Below are 25,226 nucleotides of genomic sequence, written 5' to 3' on the forward strand. Positions count from 1 at the left end.
CATCGCACCACATATACCTTCACTCGTTTCCTGGTCAGTATGAGCACATACATAAGAGCAAATGTACACTTGATCTATGAATGTGAATCATGCCTTGGAGTGCAGTTGCCAAACATGAGGCCATGACAAAATGATAAAGCGATGCTTATGACAGAGCGATGGCACTGCGGTTGACCAGGAGCTGAGTGGAGGCTACAAAGCTAACCAAGTCTTGGTACTCACACGCTGCGGCTGCTTTGGTTTACACACGCGCTTAGCCTCTGATTTTGATCCCACTGACAATGATAGCGATAGCGACTGCTGGTAAAAACGCAACAGGACATTGTTAAAAATTATACCAGTGTGTCTTTACTAACAAAACAATGCTGTCTTCCCGAGTAGTCTCATTCGTAGACATTTGACAAGCAGTCATTGTGGAATCTAAACATAGATAATGATGATGACGATGTACGTGCCACCATGCATTTATAACAATGTCGCGACATTGCTGATAAGTCAGACAAAGCAGACAGTACAGTTATACAATGTTTGAATGACACACTTAGAATCTAGGCCTTTTCTGGAATGCAAATGAAACAGGCATTACTGACAAGAAATGATTTGATTCACAATGTGAGGGTATATTTCTGATTGCTTTTAACGATTATTTCTTTTCAAAACTGAATGTGAATTACCAAAGGCAAGCTCTCACCTGTGACGTGTCATTGTCACTGTGTACTCCGTTCACAGACACCGACTGATTCAGTGTGGTCTGGTCCAGACTGGTTCTGTGTTTGATAAAGTGAGTGATAAGGCTCATTAGCAAACATAATGTTGACATTGTGTACCCGCGGCTTTATGTTTGATACAAATCAACCTTTGCTTTTTACCTGGCAGCTGAGTCATGCACTTGACTTTCTGCCTCAGATTGCACCACTTCCTCCACCGGCGCTGGGGTGGGGGGCCGTCGCGCCCTCTCCTCTTCCTCTCGCCTCCTCTGAATATCCTGCTCCTCCAGCTGAAAAACACCCACTCAGTTACCATTTCTAAAATGAAGCCCTCAAGACTGAGGAGTTAAACCTTACGTCACAACATTATTTGAATTTAGTCTACTCACTGTGGTAAGTTTCTCCAACTGGACAAAACGCTCCTCCCAGGAAGCGGCGAGTTTCTCAAAGGCCTCGTGGCGCTTTATTAGACTTTCCACCTCATCGACGTTGGAGCCGAGGTCTGCTGTCCGCACGAGAGGTTCTTGCCCGGCCAACCAAGACTCGGCGACGTAGGCGTCACGTCCAAACTGCAATACCTCGAGCACTAAAAGGCAAGCCAAGGAGAGAAATGTAGTTTCACTTTGTGCAATGGAAGCAAATATCGCCAGCAGTAAAAAAATAAGATGAGGTCACATACTAATTTGTAAATAATCCATCTTGTCCTGCCACTTTTTGTTGATTTTGTCTCTCTTTTCTTGTAACTGAGCGAGCTTTTCCCGGATCTGAAAATGAAGATGTGATGAGCAACGACATGGTCATAATGTTTATTGTAAAGAGTGAATCACAGCATGAGAAAATGACCTCATCTGTGGCGTAATGGTTATTGTTGATGAGTGTGTTCCCCATGTCAAAACAAGCTGTGAAGCTGTCTGCTCGGGTCTCAATCTCCGACTTGATGTCTTGATGATTTGCAATGACCAGGCCTGCGGAAGAGACATCCCTGCAACAAGAGAATACAAAGTCAGGTACGAGCAGCTATAATAAGAAACTCATTATGTACTAACCTGGGGCTGTCATGCGCATCGATCTGCAGGTTGACCCCATCCATCCAGAGCATGAGGTCTCGCACCATGTTGAAGAAGCGAAACTTTTCCACGGTGTCAAGGAGGAGCACCCTACGGGATTCTCCGGCCTTAAGAAGACCTTCCCAGGCGGAGCTTACGGCATGTTCACTCTGGTTAATGTCATCAGCTTTCTCTCCGGCGTAGGCCTTCTGCAGCCGCGCGGCATCATCTTGCACCTGGTTCACCTTGGGGTAAAAAGACAAAATGGAGAAAGTCAGTCTTCCACTCACAAAGCCTTTTATCAGCAGGTCAGGTCACCTGTCCGCTGAGGGCCTGAATGTCATTTTCAAAAGTATTGTGCTGTCTGTGTAGATGCTGGACAGTGTTCAGATCCCGGCCAAGGTCAGACGGCAGCGCCTCTCGCTTCTCCTTAACGCGGCCAAGAACTTCCATGGCATCCTGATGGAAGCGGTGCAGCTCATAGGAGGCTGCTAACATCTGCGTGCGTGTGTCAATCAACTCCAGCAGGTCGGCCCAGGCCTCGTTTAGGCCGTCCTTCCACTCGGCCACGCTGGCGTTCTCCGGGTGACCGGACTCAATGAGGTCGTCTGCCAGTCCGTTTACGCCGTCCACGCGCTCTTGGCCAATTGTGCTAGTGTCGCGGGCAAACTCACGGAACTTGTCCCTCAACATCTGTGGGAAGTAAAAATAATTTCAGTTACATTTTCCATAGGATAGCACCATCATCAGGACACGCCGGCGGTGGAATAAAACGTACAGTGACATGCTCATAGTCCTGTCCTAGTTCATGCGAGCCAGCAACCATCTCCCTTTCTGCGATCCACTGTTCCAAATCATCCACCTCCCGCTTTAATTGGGTCAGACGAAGTCTTTCCTGAAGCCTCCCGCGGCGCTCCTCCGCCAGGTCTTTCAACCCAGCGTACAACTTGTCAACTTGTGCTTGTCGTAATGTGATTCTGTCACTGTCAAATTGAAACACAAGGCATGCCAATCAGTCGTTTGGAGTGTACTTTGCTCATAAACAGGTGTGAGACAACAGTCGATGCATTGTCTAACCTCTCTGGGTGTTCGCTGGTAACCATTAACCGGCTGCTGTTGGCTAACTGGTGAATGGTCTGGGCATAGTCTTCGAGTGCTTGTTCCAGAGTCTGGTGCTTTTTCACCATCACTAGAGCACTCTGCTCATCCTGAGAGGCAAACAGTTACATGCATTTTCAATGAAGTCTGCCCGATTTGTTTTGTCTCACCTTTGCCTTCTCTTCTGACATCATGTGCAATTCCTGCTCTCCCATCCAGGCCTCTGCCTCCGCCGCATCGGCGTAGAACTGCTGCGCTCGATTGGCCTCCACCAGACGAGCGTGGCGTTTGTCGGTCTCGCCAATCAGCTGGTCCCAAAGCTCTTTCAGCTCAACAAGGCGCTCCTCTAGAACAGACTGTCGCTCTGTGTCAACCTGGCTTTGAGTCTTTCCTCGCTTATGGATGTCATCAATGCGGGGTTGATGTCCTTGGATTTCCTTTTGCAGTGTCTGAATCAGAAAAAAAAGACAAGATCGGTTTGTGTAGCTGCTGTTCGGATCGGTCACGGTCAGAAAAAATCTTTCCTGAGTTATAGATGAATACATGATTCATCCTATTTCAGATGCTAAAGGTTGACGTCACAATACCTGGTTCTTCTTGATAAGTAGCTGCACTGTAGGAAGATCTTTTCCATGCTCTGTGGAAGTTGCCAAGGGCATCCGTTCTTTCACCCACAACTATAGGAATGACATTCTGGTCAATTATGAATGAAGAATATTTATTTTTTATTTTTCGCACTCTTAAAAATTAACAAACGTGAACAAATATGTTTACTGATGCAACGTTCCTGCTAACAGGCTAGAAATAACACCAATGATTTTACACAAACTATCTTCAGTCGAAACACCAAGTGACTTTGAAATCCTGTTAATAGACTTTTTTTTTAATCCAATATATAAAAATTAAACTCACTATTTCATCTTCTAGGTCTCTATTGAACTGATGTGCCTCTTTGGAGGCAAGTAGCCGCTGTCTCCTCAGTCTAAGAGGCTCCCGAAGACTGGAAAAACTGTCAGTCACGCGCCTTTGTTGACCGTCCACCTCAGAAATTCCAGCATCTTCCTGAGACAAAGCCAAGGCTTGAGATTGCAGAGACTGCACCTCCTTCTCCCTGACCTCCATCTGGTGCTCCAGCATCTACACAGGCACAAAACAGAGTGTGAGACAATCAGTATTATTTGTCACTACCAAGGCATCAGTAGCGTGGTCTACCTGATGCTTCTTGAGCAGGATGTTGACACTGGTCAAATCCTTGCCATAATCGTCACTATGGAGTTGACCGTCAAGGTTCTTCACCCAGCCATCCAGAGCACAGCAGCTTTGTGTAAACAGCTCTGCCCGATTAGCATCAAACAAGCACTGGGCTTTGGTGCGGGTGGTGCTCTCTAACTCCTCCCACTGACGCTGAAGGTCCTCCAGGGTTTGCTGAACAACAGGTTTCAACTCTGGCTTCTCTGCCACAAGAGCCTGGCCCTCCTGATATGAGACAAAGTGACAAGCATGAAAATGATTCTTGATTTCATCTCTGGGTGCAATTTTACATTCACACCTTATCGATTTTGTCCAGCCAGTCTTTGTTAGAGGCCAGCTCTGCCATGAAGGCCTGGTGTTTTTGCCACTTGCTGTGAAGATTTCGAGCCTCATCATAGGACATGTCCTGAGCCGTCAGCATCTTCTCATTAATCCATAATGTGAGCTAAACAATAGACAAAGGATATTAAGCAACAATGTTCTCATTTGGGTTATTTCTACAAATGTGCTATATCCATACCTCCTGTCCATCTTGGAGGAAGTGCTGCAGTTCACGATTATCCTTAAGTTTTGCCAGCAATTCATTGGCGGTGTTCTTGTTCTTGAGATGCCTGGTCAAAGACAGCGAGATCATTAAATGGTGATGTCTTCACGAACGAAAAATGACCTGTTTGAAATATGCGCCAACCTTTCCTGAATAGAATCCACTTTCTCTTGGATCTTATCAGAGTTTGCGTTGCCATCGTTAATAAGGCGCCTTCCCGCCTCCACAACACCCGTTATCTTCTCCTCGCTGGCCTCTGTGGTGGTGAGGAAATCTTCATATTTTTTAATGGCCTCGTCCGCTCCTTGGAGACTTGCCGGCATCTCTGTGTGGGATAATACGTACTCCTACAAAGAGAGGAAAGGAATGTTCTGTATGAACTGTAATCTAATTCTGCTCTTTCTTGACAAGCACTTTAACAGAAAATACAGTGACGCCGAGACATATTACAGACATCATTTTAGAAAGGAATGCTTTTTTTCCTGTCTGGGTTCAACTGGCTAATTATCTACGTTTAACATGTCTTTTGTTACTCATTCATGACTGCAACATTGTGATTCTCCGCTCAGAACACCAACCGGCAGTCTAGTATTTGCTCAAAGCTAGCTCAGACTGTATATTTTTAGAACTATTGTGGTCATAGGAAGAAGCCTTGGTTTTGCAGTTTTTTTCTAACCTGGCTATTGAGGAAGGCCTCCGCCTGCTTTGCATCCCTCAAGAAGGTCTGGAAGTCGAATGCTTGGGCCAAAAGACTGTGCCGGTTCTCCCACATTTGACGCAGCTCATGCCAGCCGGTATCCAACGCCTGGAGTCTTTGGGCCAAGAACATGTGCTGGGCATCCGTTTGACCTTGGGTCACCTCCTCACCGACCACTCGCATCTTCTCATAGTCATCCTTATAGTTATCCACCTCATTTTTGATATTCTCGTGCTGGGCTAGCAAACTCTCAGCCTCAACCAGAGAGGTGGGAATGTCCTCCGAGGCCACGGCTGTCTGGGTGCGGGATAGCCACGACTGGAAGTCATCAAGATCCCTGAGGAAGCCCTGCAGCTTACTGGCCTCACCCAGAGACTCTTCACGCCGTTTCATGGTGGAGTTCAACTCCTCCCACACTTGCTGTATCCCTGCCAGGCGATCTTGAATCTCCCCTGCTTGATCTGGATGCTCTTTAGCCAGTTTTTTGGCCTCCTCTTTCAGGTCATTTAACTTCCCCTGAAAGGACACAAACAAGACTTTTTAACTCCTTCATGGTTCCACATTCCAAGAGTGAGGTCACTACATACCTGGATAGCTTCGAGGTCTCTCTCCATGCCGGTGAGTTTGCGCTGTAGCGCCATCACTCCAGTCAGATCATTTCCCAAGCTCTGAGTAGATTCTATCACTTTGGTCTTTTCTTTCATCCAACTTTGGATCTCATTACATTCCAAGTGGTAATTTTGGATATTGAGGGCTGACTCCAGGCCTTGTTTCTTTTGACCAGCCAGTTTCTGGAATCCTTTCCACCTAGGGATGATAGCGATGGTAATTATTTATGTTGTGTTGCTTTGTGCCTGGGTCATTAGGGGCATCGTGTGTCATTTCTAACCTATTGTTCAGATGATCACGTGTCTGATGGATTTGGTCTTTGTTGCAGTTGTCTGAAGTCAGCAGCTGCTCAGCCACCCGGTTCACATCGGTGACACTGGTCCCTATGTTGTTCATTTCTGGTTCTAGTGTGTCAAACCTAAAGACACAAGACAACTCAATTCATTGACTGTACTAAATTCGTACATTCAGGATCACTAAAGCTGGCCTTTAAAAATTATATCGGCGCTGTGGGATTGTGTTTTTAACCAATCAAAGTTTAATTAAAAAGGGCCAGCTAGCATAAAACGGTGTCAGCATTTTTCCATTCTTTGATTGACAGGTCAGAGCAAAGCAAGTTCAACAAGGAAACACATCTAACAATCTAATAATCAGCAGCTCCGGTGAGTTATGATGCATTTAATCGATTTTTTTTTCATGTTTTTGTCATGTTATTAGATTAATATTGATTCTAAACTGCTCCAGATGATGTTTGCGGCACAGCTCTGTATTGTTTATATTGTGTTTTTGTATAGTATTGATGGATTCTGAAATTGCAGTGTTATAATCTTTAAGACTCAAGTACCAGTTGCACGGCCCGCCATTGCATTCCAAGCTGTACCTTGCGCATAATGCAAAGGAAATCCATCAGATTGTATAATTGCTGTGTTTTATTTCAATTACTTTGCGAGACTAATAAATGCTGTAATAGTTCTCATTGTTGTTTTTGACACTGACCTCTGCTGCACCACTTCCAAGTCTTCGAGTTTGGTCGGGATCTCCATGCCATGTAACCACTTCTCTTTTTCTTCCACCCAAAGTTGGCAGGCACCCGCCTCACTGAACATACGATAAAGTGCTAAAGCACCTTCCAGGGCCTGACGCCGAGACACTGACAGGGATTGTAGCTCATTATAGCGCTCCTCAATAGCAGGGAGCCGGCCCTCCACCTAAATCGACAATAAATTGTTAATTCAGTACTACAGAAAAGATTACATCATTTGGAATGCATGGAAAACAAACTAAGCACACCTCTGGGAACTTAGCATAAGATTGCGGCAGTGCTTGGTTCTGCTCATGCAGGGATTCAATGAGGGGTTCGTGGCTCTTAATCTCCTCCTCGACTTCCCTCTGCTTGCGAGCGAGTGTTTGGGTGGAGAACTCGTCATGGCCCACATCCTGACTAGACACCTGTCTTAGAGTTTCCATGAGCCAAGCATCCATGTCATTGGCATCTGTTAGGAACTGATGCAAGGCCACTGAGTCTTTAAGCTTCTGTTCTCTCAGTTTTGTCGTCTGTGAAAAAGAACAAGAAATCTAATTGAGTTTTGCTGGGGCATACTTGTTAAGTACATTTAAAGAACATTGATGGCCACCCACCTCTTCCAGATGTGTCCACTGCGCACGAATGTCTTTAATATTCTCTCTGACCTCTGGGGCTCCAAAGTGTCCCTCGTTCACCAAAGCTTCCCCTGCAGCAATGCTGTTACCCAGCGGGCCGTAGCGTGCTGCCATCTCATCCCTGAAAGCCTCGTGTTTACTGAGCAGGTGAAGGGCAGAAGTAAGGTCGCGGCCGCACTCCCCGCTGGTCAGGATCTGCTCTTGCTCTCTGATCCAGGCTGCTTCCTCTCCCAAGTCCCACAGAAATTGCCAAAGACGACGAGAGTCCTCCAGGCGTTCTCTGCGCTGTCCGGCAAGCCGCCCGAGTTCCTCATAGGCTTGGCCCAGCAGGTCGACTTTTTCACTGACTAGCCCTGGCTCACACGGTGTGTAGGCTGGTAATTAAAAGGGAAAGAACACACAATTATAAATATAGTGTAAAATAGTCTCAATGTACAGAATGTGAAATTAATGATTTTAACCTCACCCTGGTCATGAGAAGTGAAGCGTTTTGCAGCTCCCTGCACTGCTTTGATTCTCTCAGCCTGAGCTGAAATATCAGCTTCGACGAGAGTATGCTTCTGAAGTAGGTCCAAAACATCATGTAAATGTTTGCCACTGTCTTGGGACTGCAAACGACTCTACACACACACAAAACAATCAATGGTACAAAACTACCAAAGTGAGGAGCGTGTAACTGCTAATTACTCGCGGTAAATTAGCGTATGAAACACATCAGTACCTTCATGTCGGCCATCCAGTCCATGATGTAACGCATCTCTTCAAACAACCTCTGTAGGTCTCGATGAGCATTCAGCCGTTCTCTGCGTGCAGCGATGAGCTCCTTGAGGTATTCCCAGAGACGAAGCACATTGTCCCTTCTTGCGAGCACGCGTCGCACATCATGGTATCCTTCAACCTCCAGCTCTTTGGCAACAGCCTCAACGGCAGCCACGCGCTCCCAATACGCACCAATGTCCGTCTCGATTGCCTCGTGTTTACGGGTGGCAGCTTCCACCGCTCCCAAGTCAGTTCCAAAATTGTCCTGAAAATGAAACAAAATGAATCAAATTCCATTTCCCGTCTAATGTGTTTCTAATGCGGCTCTAGAAAAATTGCAAAGAATTACCTGAGACACCAGCCGCTGATTCTCACTTAGCCATGTTTCCCGCATAGCAGCTTTGCGGTCAAAACGTGCTGCAAGCATTTCCAGCTTTTCTTGGCGGATGAGTTCATTTCTGAGTGCCAACTCACGTTCATGCTCCGCCTTTTCAAGTCGCTCCCATGCCTACGCATACAAGAATTGTAAACACAATACACTAACTACTACTACAAAGACTAATGAACGCATGCAATACCTTATTGATGTCAGAGATGAGTTTTCCCTCCCTGGGCGTGTAAACTTTCTGATTGTTTGCTCTCATCTTGCTCTGGATGGTAAAGAGCAGGACCTCCAAGTTACCTTTCTCCGTGAATCTGTAGTGACAAACAATGTGTTAAAAACGTACTAAAGACCAAGAACCAGATATTCTCCGTTACTCACTTGGGTGGTTTCTCCACAGTACGGTAAGAATTAAAAGCCTGGAGCTGATTCTGCACAGCGTTGAGTGAGTTAGCTAGCTGCCGATCATTCAGTGTCACGATTGTCTGCTCAATCCACTCCAGCAGCTCTGAAGCCAAGGTCTCATACTTGTCGATCAGCTGATCAGCCTCAATGGCATAGTCAAGAACCTGCAAGAAGGCTTGAAGGATTAAAACAACTGGCCGAGCAAATGGCAACTACATGGATACGACTGGATATATCTTTTCAGTCATTTAAATGTATGAACGTTAAATGAATTGAGAGGGCAGCTAACCTTGCCAATACGTTTTCCCTCCACTGCTAGCGCTTTCATCTTTGAGAAGTAATGGTAGTAGGTCGCCACATAGGTAATGATGGACTTTTCATCTGGCTGATCAACATTAACATCTGGGGGGAGATAGAGTTATGAGTTCATATTTTGAAGTAGATTGTCAGAGGACACTGCCGTGATGTTGCGCCATCTCCACTATAATTGAGCCTGGTAATCCATCAATCCCGCCACGGAATTAGTGGTTCAGTAGAAACGCACATTACATAAGGCTTTGTGTGTTTGTAGTGGATTTAATCACTCACCTTCTGGGTCCAGTAGCTTAGTAAGGCCCAGCTCCTTTTCGGCCACATTGAAAGCATTTTGGAGATTGTAGTGAGCGTTGGACCTTTTCAGGGTGTCAAACTCAATCAGGTCGGGTCTGGAGAGGCCAGGAAACAATTATTATTTTAATAGCAACAAACTGCAGGGTGGAAGAGACGATTGAAATGTGTCATCACCTTTTATGCTACAGAGAATTAGACCTTGAAATAAAATTTACAATGTATTAAAAAAACGATTAGTCTCTGATGATAAACCAAGAAATTGAAAATAACCAATTGAAGGAGGCGACGACTCATACAATTCAATCATATGCTGCCTCCTCTCCTCTATATTTTGAACAGTTATGTTAATTGTAGTGCCAGTGTTTTTTCATATACTGTAGGTATGCTTCAGTGACTGCGAGCAAATTTCAATAACATTTAACCACTGTATCATTACAGAGTTTTAGTTTTCAGCCTGTCACAAATGTACTGATATCTTAGCAAGCGATTCGAACAACTCTATTACGTACTGGATGTGAAATTGACTTACCGAGAATGGCTCTACATATCAAATAAGTAGGTTATTATTTCTGTGATCTAGGTCATCTCACGCCCACTTTTATTTTTATCTTTTGCCATCCTACAGACTGAGAAGACCTGAATAAAAACCCCTCTGAGGAGTGTGATGGCACTGCAACAAGTTATAATACCCCCTCCCCAAAATGCAAAGGGCGCACAACGGGTAGTTTCACTGCACATACCAATGTAGTAAGTAGCATGAGTACAAGGAGAAGTCAATGACCTGTGTTTGTGTACGATGGCATTGAACGCTAGACCATCCCGCCAGCTGGTAGTGAAGTTGTGGATGTTGACATTGGGATAGCTGCAGAGGCCAGGACAGACGTGATAAATCATTAACATGACACATCCAGCAGCATAGTAGTGTAAATGGCTTAACATTCGAGACAGATGATGACTGTTCTCGCCATCTGATTTCTCACCCGGCGGTTTTCATTTGGCACCACAGGAGAAGGGCATCTTTTGCCGATTTCTTCTCTTTGTTGTCCTCAGTCTCCACACTGATGTCCTGAATCTGTGACCACATCAATTGTTAATTTAGAATGGTGCCAACGTAGCACGAGATAGAATTTGGCATTTTGGCAATGGGGATTGTTGACCTTACCTGGAAGCGAAGAATTATGGTCCAGATGAGCCCCAGGGTAAGACGGTGATTCCCATCAACAATATCATGTGATCCCATGTTTTCTAGATGGACCTTTTGTTCTTTGAGGAATTGCAGCGCTTTATCGACATTTTCTAAGCAGTGGATACGCATGCGTCCTTTAGTGGGCTTTGGCTGTTAAGCGACAGAGGCAAAAAAGATCCAGGTTGTAAATGCCAGGAGAGAAATAAAGTCACACATAAAAATGATTAAATGAAGCACATGATCTGTCCTTCCTTATCACTTTTGGTGCCAGGGGGGGACAGAGATTGATTTTTTTTTTTTTGAGATACTGACCAGCTGTTCTCCTGAGAGTACTTCCAGCAGGCGGATAAGCATGCGCCCGTCACGCAGGTCCGTGTACAGGTCACCGATGCGACAAGTCACTCGGCCTAAGTGAGAGTTCACCCATTTGGTAAAGGTCTTCTTCTGTACCGCTTCACGCTCATCTGGAAAGGAATCACAAGAAGGGAGGAATGTTTTGAATGTTTCAAGTAGACATATGGAGCAGGGTTCTAATCAAGAGTCTAATCCTTGTCTACCAGCTAACAAGGTGGCCTCATTTCTAGGACATTAGCGCTCCCTTCCTTTTAAAAATGCTATTCTAGTATGGCACAGTGTCATTAAAACAATAAAAATATTGCATTTATTTGTATGCATGACCATTCAAAGTAAACATACTGAGTATTGCAAAGTCACATGAAATTTGCCACGCTGCAAGTTTCTCAAAAAAAAAGTCCAATAGGGTAAAGTTCACTGAACATGAGGAAACATAAGACGATAGTTGTGTAATGAACCGCTCCAGCGACAATTTAGAGGGCAAAAAAAAAAAAAAGTGATTTTAAAATTTCACACATGCTTGCTAAAGTGGAGCAATATTGAAGCACTTGAACTATTGCAGGTTGAATGAAAGTGCTTCCTCTTTGAGCTCTTTCACGTTTTCAAAGTGAAGTAATGGTAATAGTTAAAAAAAACTCCTTTAGCATCTTTATTGAAAGTTTTCACACAAATCTATTCTAGGTTGTGGCTAATTTCTAATGCAACATCTTGCTAACACTTTATCGTCTGACTGCAGATGGCCATCGCGGTTATCCCCTGAATGACTGATTAATCAGTCTGTAGTCATTTCAAATACTCAGTGTCACCACTTAGAACTCTTAAGGCCTGTTCAGCACTTACAGGAAAAGAAAGAAACAACGAATTATTTTTACAAATGTTCTGTAAATGGCTCCGCTAAGAAGAAAACAACAGCTTAATGGAGAAAGCAAATGTAAAAGATTTTGTGGCATTTCCTTTGATATAGCCTATTACGAGGTAAGATTGTTATACCATTTAAAAGCCTCATCAACTCCAGTAAAATAAATGGCGAGGCAGAAGAGGATGGAATTTCCCACAGCTTTGCAGAAGCAAATGAATGTAATTCAAAAGGGCAGTATTGTTGTGTTCCATGGCACACCCTTATTGTTACATGACACACCTCTATTTAGAAAACTCAGCCTGCTATTAAGAATCACTAACTGGGCACTCCGCTGACATTTTGTGGTTCGATGTGAAAACGCAAGGCCACATCACACTTTGGTCATTTTTATTGACGTGACACACAGAGACGGAATGCAGCTGTTTGTCGTTGCTAGAACGTCAGAGGTAGTCACGAGGCAAAATGATGTCTATGTCAAACAGTATGGACTCTTTAATTCCTCAAACTATATATTTTTTAATCCTATCAGCACATTTCTAAAAATGCTATTTTATTTTTTTATTTGCTTTTATTTTCTTGGTTTGTCTTAAAATTTTCCTTACTTATGTACGTACAATTATGTATTTACAAAAAGTTGCCTGAATGCTCAAGGAAGTGAAGAAGTGGAATATTATGAGAATACATTGAAGTAGGTAACATTCCTCAATAGGCTGGGTCATGTTGTGACAGAACTCTGCCATTGAAGTGCAGACAGCGGACCAGTGGACAGCAGTCTTGCAGACGACGTGCTGCCACAGTAGCCCTCCCTAATGACAAGGCAACTGAACAGCTCATCACTAGCTGCTTTGGTAGAAGAGTACAAACCTTGTGCAGGTTCTTCTGGACCAAAAAATGCATTGCTATATTCCACAGAATACATCAAATCTGAAATATTGCATTTGAAAGCACGCACAACCATACACTTACATGTGGCAGTGAGCAAAGATTTACTGCTTCACTTCTCAGCATCTATCTTGTTCAAATTCTGCCAAACCTTTGTGTTGTGGCCAAACACAAGCAGCCAGTCCATGACTGTATTCCCCATTCAATGATAAACTACTGACTGGTTGCCCAAGAGAAGATAAACTTCAGCATATGTGAGGGGGAAAATGAGAAAAAGAAGCATTCTTTGAATTCTCACAATTGAAAAGGAGCTTTATACACGGACACCGAATCGAGTATTGCGCTACTGCGATGCATGACACTGCAACTTTAGGTCCGTGTCGTCACCGAGGGTAAAAAGTGACCCTGTCTAAAAATAGCTCATCATGGTAAGCAGCATTTCACATGATGTGAAAGTAGAGGACAGTCTATCAGACTGATATAGTCAAACAAGCAATTAGCTATCACAACTAGCTCATCAAAGAGTTCTGATGAATATTTTGTTTTTTTTCTCCTTGTTAAGTCTTTTTCCCTCACTAATCGTGATTTCTGTCAGTATTGGGATGAAACACCCTTGACCCCATAAACTTCTGACATCCCGCCTCACCCTGAACTTGCATAATGATTGCTTGTGGTCACCATGTCCTCAGAAAGAATGGGTAAACAAATGTCTGCTTTCATCTGCTTCAATGCTTGGTCATTCTCTCAGATGATTATGGTGGAGGAACCAGGAAATCTGTGGGAGTATGACTTTTGTCTTACATTTCAGCTTAGTTATTTGAGGAAAACCAGATACGTGTTATTTTAATGACCAAAGGATAAACACTAGCCTAAACCTCAACCCTCACAAATTTATAGCCCGCATGAAAAATGACACTTCGAGTTGTGATTTCTGGCAAGCGAGATTTTGATGTCATCCACCTAACTGTAACTGTCACAACAACAAAACCAGGGCTGGATTTTGTGAATATTTACACCACACCGTATGTCTCAGGAGACACAATTAACACCAAGCTAATCATTGGTGTGTAAATGAAACTGCAAATGTGGGTGCAAACTGCAAAGTAGCACAAGGCTGCATCTTGGCCTCACTATGAAAGCGGAAGAGCCTTCGCTCTACCCCGCCACTAAAAGTAGGCTTGTGGTAAAACTGCCACCTTGCAACATGAGGTGTTGTATGTACTCTTCTTTTCCCCCCCCACTTACAACCGTTTGAAGTACATGCAACACGTTTCCTGTTTATGAACTGCGAAGAGGCTCACAGGCCAATAACACCGAGATATCGGTTATAGAAGCATACACCTTCCTTCCTTTGTCAAGTCATGGCATCAATGTACCATTCAGGTCATGCTTCATTGCCATCTGCAGCTGCAGTTGATAAAGCATACATGGGAGGGTGGGGGAAGAGATCGGCCAAGGCCGAATCCCATGGGAGAGCAGGCAGAAACAGGGAACTCGAAAGCCACAACATTTGGACCAAAAAAACACGAGCGACCAGTCAACAAGACAGTAATTGTCCCTCAGCCTCCAAAATGGACACTCTCCCGTGACATACTTCCATGAGCAAACTGTCAATGTTGGTCTAACTGTACAAACAAAAGGAGGGAATTTGTATTTGTGTGCTTGTGTCAGTTTCTACTGCTGCTGAACTCTCTCACAAAGGTAACGTGACTCTTAGATACAGCTGCAGGCCACTTGAGTAAGAGCATATATGAAGTTGCAACACTCAGCAGTGAACGACGAGGTTTAAAACTTTACGTTAAACAAAGTGGTGCATGGTGGACAAACAAATACTGTAAAATACAATATGTGAGCTTAGGCACATTTATTAGAAGAATGTGAATCCAAAAGGAAGCTGTGTGGTCTCATTCCGTTCACAGAGTTGGGGGAAATTTTATTTATTTTGTGTGGGTTATGAGCTGCCATTTCATGTTTTTTAAAACATAACCATGCTGAGAAGGAATTTAGGCCTCACTATGCACGAGTTCAAAAGTCCAAGGAAAGTTAACTCAGTGGGTATATGGAAGTAGAACAAAAACAACATTTTGACACTGATTACACTGACAAGCCTCACTAAATGTTCAAATAAAAGTCTAATTTTGTACTTTTACAAAGTACTGACCACATAATGCGCATACGGTAATTTCTGAAAAAGAATGAGAAAATGTTTCAATTCAAATTAGCATGATATCTCACTTCTTTACTGGGGGGAAAAAGTGTGAGTGCGCATAGACAAATATTTTTTCTTAAGACATAAATTTAACTATGTGGCTCACGCTTTCGTTACAGTTATCTACTTTAACTGTAGTTAATCAGTTACTTGGTTTATCATTCAATTATTATGGGCCATGGGGTCAGCGCTTGCTGTGTGTGCTTTTGACTTAGTCGAGTTGTGTACTTGGGTTACATTATTTTGAAATTGGGAAATTTGCTTTTTACAGCATCACGTTATCAAGACATAATATTAGTTTAACACTTTGCTCAAATGGTTTCATCATCTACTTGACCACTGTAGTCACATTTAACCACCAACGACTAATACACGATTTCTAAAAACACATTTCAATCCAAGGCTTGAAACATTAGGAAACTTGCATGTCCAAAATAACAGAGCTGGCGGCTCAGACACTAAACTATGTACATCTACAAATCTATTCCATATCATGAATTCACACGGCTGAAGGAGTGACACAAGAATGAGCCTTAAGTGCAGTCAAACAGGAAATACAAGTAAGAGTTACTCATAAGACGTGTGACTGTGGCGTGGGTATGTACAGTTACGCATCCAAGTACAGCCCGTTCTAAATCCATTCAAAGTGTAAAACAATGCTCCTTAATATATAGAAAACTGAAACCTTTTTTGGTCAGTGCTTTTCAATGTGTGTTCACGGCATAGACAGAGTCATGCATTGTAATAAGCTCAGGACAGGTGGCCTAGTAATCAGGTGCCACACTGCCGCCCGCCCTGCTTTAGACACTGAGCAGAAGCTTAATGTGTGTGTATTGGCACAAATCCATGATTTAGAAAAATAAATTAAATGAAAATAAAAAGCAGTTCTCAAATTAGCAGGTTGTAAAGACTTTTCTCACCTTGCAGCTGTTTAAATCTTCCTTCCAGGATATTTGAGTATTGCACCTGATTGACAAATGCTGCAGGAGACAAGCAGGGCTCTCTGTCTCTGTGCTCCCATTCCATGGCCTTTTCGATGGCTTTCCCTCCAAAACAATTCCTCTTCGATACACTATAAATGTGAGCTCTCCTGCATATCACGGCAAAAGGAAAACCTTGCCACTTTAAGACTGCATCAAATCCTTTCAACGGCTAAAGAAGATCAACCGTTAGGATATCCACAAGGTCTTGGTTTATAATTTCCTCTAAATCCTCATGTGTTGAATCAGTTAAGGCAAAAAGTTGGAATCCGACCTTGTCCAATGAAAACGCAAGGGGGGTGTCTTGACTTTAGAAAAAATAAAAATCTCTAGAACAATATAGTCTCTGTTTTACCTCCTCCTGTGAATCATTTCACACTCATGTGGAGGTGAAAAAAAAGATTGCAATCTCTTGTGGTTCCAGAAAAGGAACACTGACCTGACCAACCGTTCCTCCCAACAAAGTCCTCTTCACATTTGCTGGAGCAGTGCACTGTAGGAAAGGCTAACAGGCTGTGGTCGGATTGCTGTGTAAACAAAGCCTGCTGTGCCCTCCTCGTCTCATTTGCATAAGGTGTGCTTCTAAGGGAGGAGCTTCCAAAGAATGGCGGGTACAAGACTAGAAGGGGGAGGTGCTGAGGCGGACTAAACCATTACGAGCGCTTTGCACCGTGTAACCGGAGGCAGATTACTCATGGCCACCTTAATTCCGTGGAACATAGAGATGGGTCATGGCCACCTTAATTCCGTGGAACATAGACGTGGGGTCTGCCAAGAAGGCACAAACGCTCAAGTGTGTTATCTGGCGTATAGCTGCACTTCCCTCCTTCCTCTTTTCTAAGATAACATTTATTCTTCCTTTTTTTGTGTGTTCCTCAGGACAATGCAGTGATACATGATAAAAACACTTGAGACATGGAGGAAGTTGTTGAGGGCTCGCCCCTTGGCAAGTTCTTTCCTGTCCTAATATTAAATGATGCCTTCCTTTCAGGAAACCTATTAAGCAAGGTTTAAAGTGGACGAGTTTTATCTTGCTAAAACAATTACAGATCAAGCGTAATGAAATCATTTGATGTTCTGCTAGATAAAGACAAATACAGAAATAGCTCATTGTATGTCTGCTTCCATTTTCACAGCACTGTCATTTACTCTTTGGGACTCAAAGCACAATTATAACTGTCAGCTCTGTATGACTATGATGACTAGAAGAAACAATAAGGAACGATGCGCCTACATGTGCAAAGAATTACACACGTTTATAAAGAGCACGAGGACTTTGGGTCATGGCCTTTTTGAATTTAGCAGCCTTTGGTCTGGTCAGGGGGCAAAGTTAAAAGGGACTGTTTGTTTTTTTTATTATCCATGTCCTGATGAGCAAGGAGCATCTGGTTTGCTCTCATTAGGAAATGAACTGCCACGGGTCTTATGTGACGGCGTGTTTATGGTGGGGTGGCGGCGGGGAAGAGACTAATGAGATTCAACCAGAACATGCTTCTTCCTGATAAAAGCAATGAACAGAGAAAAGAGAAAGCTGTATGTTCAAGCACTGGCAGGAGGCATGAGAAAACTAATAATTCACGATTGCAGTGGTCTGGTGAATGGACGGACACACAATGGGTGCAGATAGAAGGCAGGAATGAATGAGCTACTCCATGAAACAGCGGTCTCATCCATTAAGACATAAAAGCTATTCAACAGGAAAGGATCCACAGGTCTGAATGTGAGACAAAAACGTGCCAAGTGTACACAGGATGCAAGTCTTGTAAGTTGCAAAAGGCAGGCGGGACCCTTGGCCCGGGGGGAATATTTACCGCGGCATGTCAAAGAATGTGTACATCGAGCCTGTACTTGTCCCACCGAGATGCTATCACAAGTATTCACGTTAGACTGCACACTGTTTTGGTGTCATGATTCAGGCAGGTGACAAAAAAGCTGAGTAGAAGAGCCCTCTAGCTTCCTCTAATAACACGCCAGCTATGATATAATGCCTTGGCGTCACGTCATGAGATGGATGTTGTGTTTGATGGGCTCTGAGGGAAGAAATGTCCTTGTTTTTCGACAGTCATATTAAAAGTCTTATTTGACATGAATTCTGGGTCTTCCTTGCTCCCCTCTGCTGGGTTTTCCTCAATACTGCATGTTGAACACATCAAGCTTGGGGAACCTCAAAACTCAGAATTCTATATGCATGATATGCGTTCTGAACAATAATTTAAAGGTTAGTTTCTGCAACTAGGTATTTTAATTGTGATACCTTTGAGACTCAACATTATTTCTCTATTACTATGTGGTGTATTGGAAGTGCAGGTCTCTCTATCTATTACAATGTAGTGTATTGGAAGTGCAGGTCTCTCTCTAACATGGCCCTCTTTTGTATCTATTTCTGTCATGCCCTATAATGACAAAATTGCATCTCTTGGACCACACGGAATTGTGTTAGTACCTAATTGGATTTGTTCCGATTACTAGTAGCCTTTGATAGTTTCCTTCAGCGTCATTCCCGTTCTTTGTAGCTTTATGCCAAACATTTCTAATGTTCAAATACAAAAGCAGTCAGTCCCAGTACAATGACTTGTGTCTGTGCACGTTTAGCTGAAAAAGCAACTAAACTAGTTGGGACACTTATGAAACGCTTCACTAAAATGCTGGTCTCATTTAAATAAACGGCCCAAGTGATTTTTTTGTATTTTATTTCAAATAGCATCTTCATGCGTCTCAAAGCTGGAGCCACTGAGAGCCAGACTTTGCAACCCAAGTGATCCCATCAGCCTTAACTAAGGGTACACTCCGGATCACAATTGAGTCAAAGCAAATGTGGATGATAAACGTCATGTAATCTGCAACCCAATCAAAGACTATTAGTTCAAGATGGATTGCATGCTAGCGCTAGACTGTGATGGCGACAAAGATAAGGTCAGTGTTTGAAGAAAGTGTAAGCCACCCAGCAAGTCCTTATTGACATCCCCCCCCCCCCCACCCACCCCCGTCCCAAAGTGACTGTTCGACTTTCGTCTTACACACTAAATTCAGACTCATTAAATTGGTACCTGCAAGAGCTTTGATGCGCGAGCGCTCAAAGAGGCGCGCCGAACTATTTTCGTTGTCCCATTCGGTCTCTGCCGCCAGGTCCCAGCGGTTGTTGATGTCATTGTACTGCTGTTGGATCTCCAAGCTGTCAAAGTCTGTGGGCGAGATGGTGCTCATGGTGTCCGGGCGTCCAGGCGAGAGGAAAATTCATCCAACCTAAAGTCAGACAAGACTAAGTCAGCGCACACTCGGGAAGTGGGGGCTATTGTATAAAAGATGACAGCTGCACAGCTTTATATTCCACATCACATTGGAGCTTTGCCGGTACAACCTACTGCCAGAGCTTATGCAATGAGACTAGGCATTTGATTTTTGAGTCAGAAGCCACTGTGTCTTTGTTGTCTTTATGATAAATCAAAATTACACAATATTTGTGTAACTTTGTTGAAAAAGCCAACGGACTTTCACTCAATGCATAAATTTGACATCAGCCGCTTAATAGAATTAGACAAAAAAGAAGTATGCACACCCAAATGCCACCCTTGGTGTATTAATACCCATTTGGAAATCTGTGAAGGATTAAACCCCACTATTTAAGAGCATTGCTCAGATTAATGTCCATTACAGGTCAATTCAATAATAACAGTTTGTTGCGTGACGGAAAACAAAATAGAGATATAGAGATAAGTTATCTCTAACAAAGCAGGATGGAAGAAGATGATCCATCATCCTTTGATTTGTTGTCTAATAGCATGAGGCATACAAACAGCAGCTCATTTTTATATAGTGCCTGTGTTCTAGCGACAGAAGCCCACAGACTCCACCCCCTCGATAAAAATTAGCTGCACACAATATAGCTACAATATATAGAGCGCTATAACAGATACATACATACACATACATACATACATACATACATACATACATACATACATACATACATACATACATACATACATACATACATACATACATACATACATACATACATACATACATACATACATACATATATATATATATATATATAACCTGCTATATACATACATATAAAATCAAAGAAAAGCTCTAAAATCTTATTAGCTGGAGATTAAGTAGTGGCTGGGAATAGGAACTAAAAGCAGGGATTAGTGAAGAAGACAGAACACGGCCTCCACATTACCCCCCTCAACATTTCACATCACATTCTACGACGTAGGATGCATTAAGGTTCCGAAAATGCACCATTTCATTACTCCCATTAAACCCTGGGTCACAAATACATAATTAATAAAGAGCGCAATTGGACAAGCATCATTAATATGAATAACAAGAAAGCAATAAATTCAAGTTTGACAAACTTGAGCCACAACAGCCCTGCGAAATTGCCCAGATTTCAAAAGGTGATTATCTCAGACATGTTCAGAGTCCATGAAAATGTGTCTGTGGGTGTGGTTAAGGGAAGGTGGGGGTCTTGAAAGGGCAACGAGTTGAAGGCAGTCGGACCGAGGGGCAGGGCACTCCTGTTCTGGGAACAAGTATGAAGGGTTGTTCAGTGTCCGTGTTAATCTCTCCTCAATGGATCAGACAAACAATCCCCCTGACCTACTATGATACAACCTATTGCTCATCCTCCCACACACACACACGCACACACAAATGGGACGACCTACTATGCTTACCACAAGCGTCACAATCACTACTACCACACACTGCCTGGAAAAATCCACAGTCAATCCACCCACTCAGCATGAAACCATATACTGCACTGGAGAAGTGGAGTAGGATTTGGAACAATGTGGGCCGGTTCAGTACTTGGACACACAAGGCTCCAACAGTGCACACGAGAACAAGAGTAGTATTAACAACTACATCTGTTGTTATGGGTAACCAGGCAGGAACCTCTTGAGGACAATATTTCCAAAATAACCTCCAGGAGGTATCAGATGCACAGTCCACAACAATACAGCTCTGTCCCAATAAAGGAATGGATGGTGACGAACAGATGTTGAATAAAAAGGGTTCCACAAAAGCAAATCTCCTTGAGGCATAATCGACACACATAAACAAAATAAATAAAATAACAACACAAATCAGTGTGATCATATGCAATAGACAAATATTAATGTCTTATTTCATGCTGTACTCATCCGGTGCATTAAGTGCGAATGGGGTACTTAAACAAAAGGGGAAGTGGGCCACCCTGCGGGGCCTCAGGGCTAAACCTCATCCTCTGACCTGACAGACGCGTGTCAGCCTATTGTGCAGCGGTGCAAGGCGAACGCCGCCGAGCAGAGCCATCCTCTCCGACTCCCATCTTTGTCACCCCCACCCCCTACCGCTCCTCCTCCTCCTCTGTGAGCCCATTCTCCTCACCCAGCTGGACTGTTTGTCAATGCGACTACGTTAATCAATGAGAAATTGAGCCTCAAATCAGTCGCCTGCGGGGCATTGCATGGTCTGTGTACATCAGCCAGCTACACAACCACAGTCCAACATTGGAGTACAGTACTGTAGACACAAACGCAAAATAAAATCCCATTCAATGCCAGGGCAGTGTAGTGCGTGTGGGAAACAAGCCAATTGCATTTCAAAAGTCAACGTTTGTATAACCCAATATCAGGTTCTTTTTAATCACATTATGATTGTCACACACATTTTTTTAACCACTTGAATGGTACAACTTCAAGGATAAAAGTTTTGAAATTCCAAAGCACTTTCCCACTGTCAGGCGTGCGTATGTCTTGCATGATAACACTGTGTTTACTTTTTGAAATAAACTGCTTAATCGATGAACCTGCCAAGTGAGTGAAACTAGTTTGTGATTCATTGTGACGCAAATGAGGCAAACAGGGAATACACGCCTAAGTCCGATTGATTCAGTCTCAACTAGTTTGTGGTCTGATGAACAACAAGATGACATCAGCAATGGTTGGATGAGCTCCATCAATACTTTGACTGTCAGTTTCTGCTCAATACAACAATGGAACAGAAAGCAACACTAAACTTCATATCTCATTGAAATGAACTACATGGAGAGTTTCAACGCATTTCTACTCTCCCTGCACACACAATAAAAGTAGCGCTATAAGTAAAAAGCCTGTGCCAACAAATGGCCTCATATAATGAAAGAGTCAGCAGAGAGCTGGGACAGTTGTTGGGCCCTTTCCTGTTTGTAGCCATGAAGCGGCCAGCGGCATGTAAGCATCAGAGGCCCCTCCGCAGGCTGCTGATCCCGGTCTAAATGCATTGCTGAATAGGACAGCAGGCTCTTTTGTGGACCTGTAGCATCACATTCATCAAACAGTCAAGCCACCGTGCCCTCCGCACGCAGACACGGACATATCACTTGGATTCAGCAAACCACCTTTGTATACACAATAATGGGAAAACATCATTCGTTTCTCTTTTGCGTCAATTCAATCATGCGGCACAAAAGGGAATGTGACAAAAGTGGCATTGTGAGGGCAATGGTCATATGCCAAAACCTATTCAGCTCAAGACCCAAATAAGGATCTATTAAGTCAAACCATTTCAAACCAGAATTCAAATCCTCACTGATCATAAACTGATGTCACTTCAAACATATTCCAGAAAAGAGAACTGGACCGCTCACGAATGGACAAACAATTCCCTTTCTACTGGGTGCATCAAATGTTAACAGCGATATAATGAGTAACCAATTGTGTGACCAAATTAAATATATCAACTTTTAACGCTCACTTCAAGTATTGCTTACATCGTCTACAATATTGACGCTACCTCAATACACTGGAGAAAACTGCAGGGTCCTAGAGAGGAACCAAATTTTCCATCGGCAGACCCAAGAAATGTCCATGAATTTTTTATTACGACATTATTTTGTAGTACAGTACACACCATTTCGGCCACATATCCAACGGGTCACTGTAAATTATTTACCACAGTACATGTGGTTGTCTACCATCAGATAACTAAATCTGCCTTGAGACGAATTCCTTCAGTTAGCATTGATTTACTGTCATGAGTGGAAAATTGGACATGTGGCCCTCTAGTGGCCTTCTTCAATTCTTACTGGAAATGGGCATGATGGGAAATGTAGTAAAATTGTAAAAATAATGTGTGAAATCAAACCATAAAAGCAAGCATGCCAGCGGCTGTAACATGACTCATAAGCAATACAGAGAAATGGAGACACAAGTGTAAACATTTCCCATATGCGACAGTATTTTGTATGCAAAAGGAGTAGATAGCAACTCAGGATGAAAAAGGGACAAGGCAATTTAAAAAAAACTCCACACAAACACAAGTTTTCTATTCACACCACATAATTGACTGTCTTTAATTTTACTAGCTTGCCTAAAAGCGCAGACAAGTTCTCATGTGTGTATGGGGAAATGTATTGAAAACCACAATCATAAAGACAACTCTCTTGTGTGGACACCGCAAGGGTTTGGGCAAGAAAGGCAATCAAAAGTCATCAATACACATGCATATTGAGCAACCAAGATGATTTAAAACGGCTTTGACATTGCATATGATATATCACAAATTAAGTTGGTTGGAATATGCACAATCAATGCTTTTATATTAGCTGGTAGAATGTATAGAATTATGCAGTGTTTACTTTTGTCACATTTTTGATTGGCGGTGTGCCATGAGATTATTTCCAAAGTAAAACGTACTCGATAAAGTTTAGAAAATACTGCACTTAAAAATAATCAGTAGCCAATTCATCTTATAGCTGATGCGTTCCTGGTGTTTATGCCATGCATGCAGGCAGCATGCATCTGTCCTATCATAATATACTCTTAAGAAAGCCCGACACTGGGTAAAATAAAGACCAAAAAAATGAAGATATAAATAATGAGACAAGCTAACTCGTAGGTAAACGTAGCTTACCGGGCTCCTGCTACAGTTCGAAAGTGTGGACGTGAACGCAGCATGTTATGTGGCAGGCTTTGACATGGATTCAAACAAAGGCAAAAGAGACAGACGTCCTGATTGATGGCTCCTACTTACACACAGACGAACTCCTCGGCTAAGCAGATGGCATTTGAGCAACAGATGAGCCCCAGTGTGCAAAACATTACTTTTGTCATCGTGCAAAATAAACACATATTGGCGACGATAAGCTATCTGTTGGCATGGGATGCTAATAGCGGCTGTGGGCTAACAGCAGTCACCTGAATGATATCACACTCCTCTCTCATTAGCTTTGTTATTAGTGGGTTAGACAGAAAGCCAGTAAAAGATGAAAAATTAGGGGAAAATGCTTACCTATTGTTTTGTCTTCTGCTTTGCTGTGCGTATTAATTGTACCCTATTGCGTAAAGATGGAATTCAAAGCCGATATCAAAACGTGTTTCGCGTTCAATCGGCGTGTGCCACTCTGCAAATTCGAGCGCTAATGGTTAAAAAACAACAACAATGGGTTAAAAATAAAATCCCAAAAGACGCCAATAATGTCCCCCCGTTACATCTGCATCATCGCGGAAAAAAAAATCTGCTGCGCGCTTGCTATCAATTCGCCGTGTTATAAAGGCAACCCCCAAAATTGGCCTTTTCGGAATCTAGCTGAAACACATGAAATCGGTCCGCCCAGGGGGCATAACTGATGAGAGGCAGGTACGAGGCGGATATCCGCAGCAGCTCGTAGCCGAGCATCCGACGCTGCTCCCGGGTCGAACCTCGCTTGCGCTCCCGCTGCCTGCGCTCCCGTACAGCGGCTGGAAGAAAGAAAAAGCGGCCGAGGTGCTGCTGTTGGTGGTCGTTCGGCGTGTGCGTGGGGGGCGAGTGTGGGTGGGTGCTTGCTGACCCTTCCTGGTCACATGCGAAGCAGCGTGCACACATTCGATGTTCTTTCTGCACTGCGATTGAACGGAAACATTAAAGCACAATTTGGTGCTGTCCCTGGTGCTAAAAGCTGATCCCATATTCTTTTGTATTGCTTTGATGCGTCTCTCTACTTACGTGTTATATCTAAAATATTATTTTTGTTATAG

General features: G+C 43.3%; 1 protein-coding gene across 5 annotated transcripts in view; it reads right to left on the reverse strand.

Moving 5' to 3' along the window:
* The window catches only part of sptbn2 (spectrin, beta, non-erythrocytic 2), a 28,972-nt gene extending 4,020 nt beyond the window's left edge, over positions 1-24,952 (reverse strand). The window contains exons 1-36 of one of the 5 annotated variants that reach the window (XM_088398234.1): positions 24,502-24,952; positions 19,284-19,479; positions 11,265-11,416; positions 10,929-11,102; positions 10,747-10,838; positions 10,548-10,628; positions 9,746-9,861; positions 9,447-9,559; positions 9,134-9,321; positions 8,949-9,066; positions 8,720-8,878; positions 8,333-8,635; positions 8,078-8,231; positions 7,591-7,985; positions 7,243-7,506; positions 6,949-7,160; positions 6,233-6,370; positions 5,931-6,150; positions 5,323-5,859; positions 4,791-4,993; positions 4,623-4,713; positions 4,401-4,547; positions 4,064-4,327; positions 3,764-3,988; positions 3,439-3,528; positions 3,022-3,300; positions 2,831-2,961; positions 2,532-2,736; positions 2,072-2,446; positions 1,754-1,998; positions 1,551-1,689; positions 1,387-1,471; positions 1,097-1,293; positions 870-997; positions 692-767; positions 223-297 (exon numbers count right to left, since the gene is read on the reverse strand). In XM_088398234.1, coding sequence (XP_088254360.1) covers positions 223-297; positions 692-767; positions 870-997; positions 1,097-1,293; positions 1,387-1,471; positions 1,551-1,689; positions 1,754-1,998; positions 2,072-2,446; positions 2,532-2,736; positions 2,831-2,961; positions 3,022-3,300; positions 3,439-3,528; positions 3,764-3,988; positions 4,064-4,327; positions 4,401-4,547; positions 4,623-4,713; positions 4,791-4,993; positions 5,323-5,859; positions 5,931-6,150; positions 6,233-6,370; positions 6,949-7,160; positions 7,243-7,506; positions 7,591-7,985; positions 8,078-8,231; positions 8,333-8,635; positions 8,720-8,878; positions 8,949-9,066; positions 9,134-9,321; positions 9,447-9,559; positions 9,746-9,861; positions 10,548-10,628; positions 10,747-10,838; positions 10,929-11,102; positions 11,265-11,416; positions 19,284-19,440 — 6,528 coding nt within the window. In that variant the 5' untranslated portion in view covers positions 19,441-19,479; positions 24,502-24,952. Of the gene's footprint in view, positions 1-222; positions 301-691; positions 768-869; positions 998-1,096; positions 1,294-1,386; positions 1,472-1,550; positions 1,690-1,753; positions 1,999-2,071; positions 2,447-2,531; positions 2,737-2,830; positions 2,962-3,021; positions 3,301-3,438; positions 3,529-3,763; positions 3,989-4,063; positions 4,328-4,400; positions 4,548-4,622; positions 4,714-4,790; positions 4,994-5,322; positions 5,860-5,930; positions 6,151-6,232; positions 6,371-6,948; positions 7,161-7,242; positions 7,507-7,590; positions 7,986-8,077; positions 8,232-8,332; positions 8,636-8,719; positions 8,879-8,948; positions 9,067-9,133; positions 9,322-9,446; positions 9,560-9,745; positions 9,862-10,547; positions 10,629-10,746; positions 10,839-10,928; positions 11,103-11,264; positions 11,417-16,176; positions 16,762-19,283; positions 19,480-24,243; positions 24,374-24,501 lie in introns of those variants that run through there. The other 4 variants (XM_088398232.1, XM_088398233.1, XM_088398235.1 and 1 more) reach the window with 4 other exon arrangements.
* Positions 24,953-25,226: the final 274 nt, after the last annotated feature.

This window comes from Syngnathus floridae, chromosome 15 (genome assembly GCF_059516105.1).
Source record: "Syngnathus floridae isolate MCC-2025c chromosome 15, RoL_Sflo_1.0, whole genome shotgun sequence".
NCBI lineage: Eukaryota > Metazoa > Chordata > Actinopteri > Syngnathiformes > Syngnathidae > Syngnathus > Syngnathus floridae.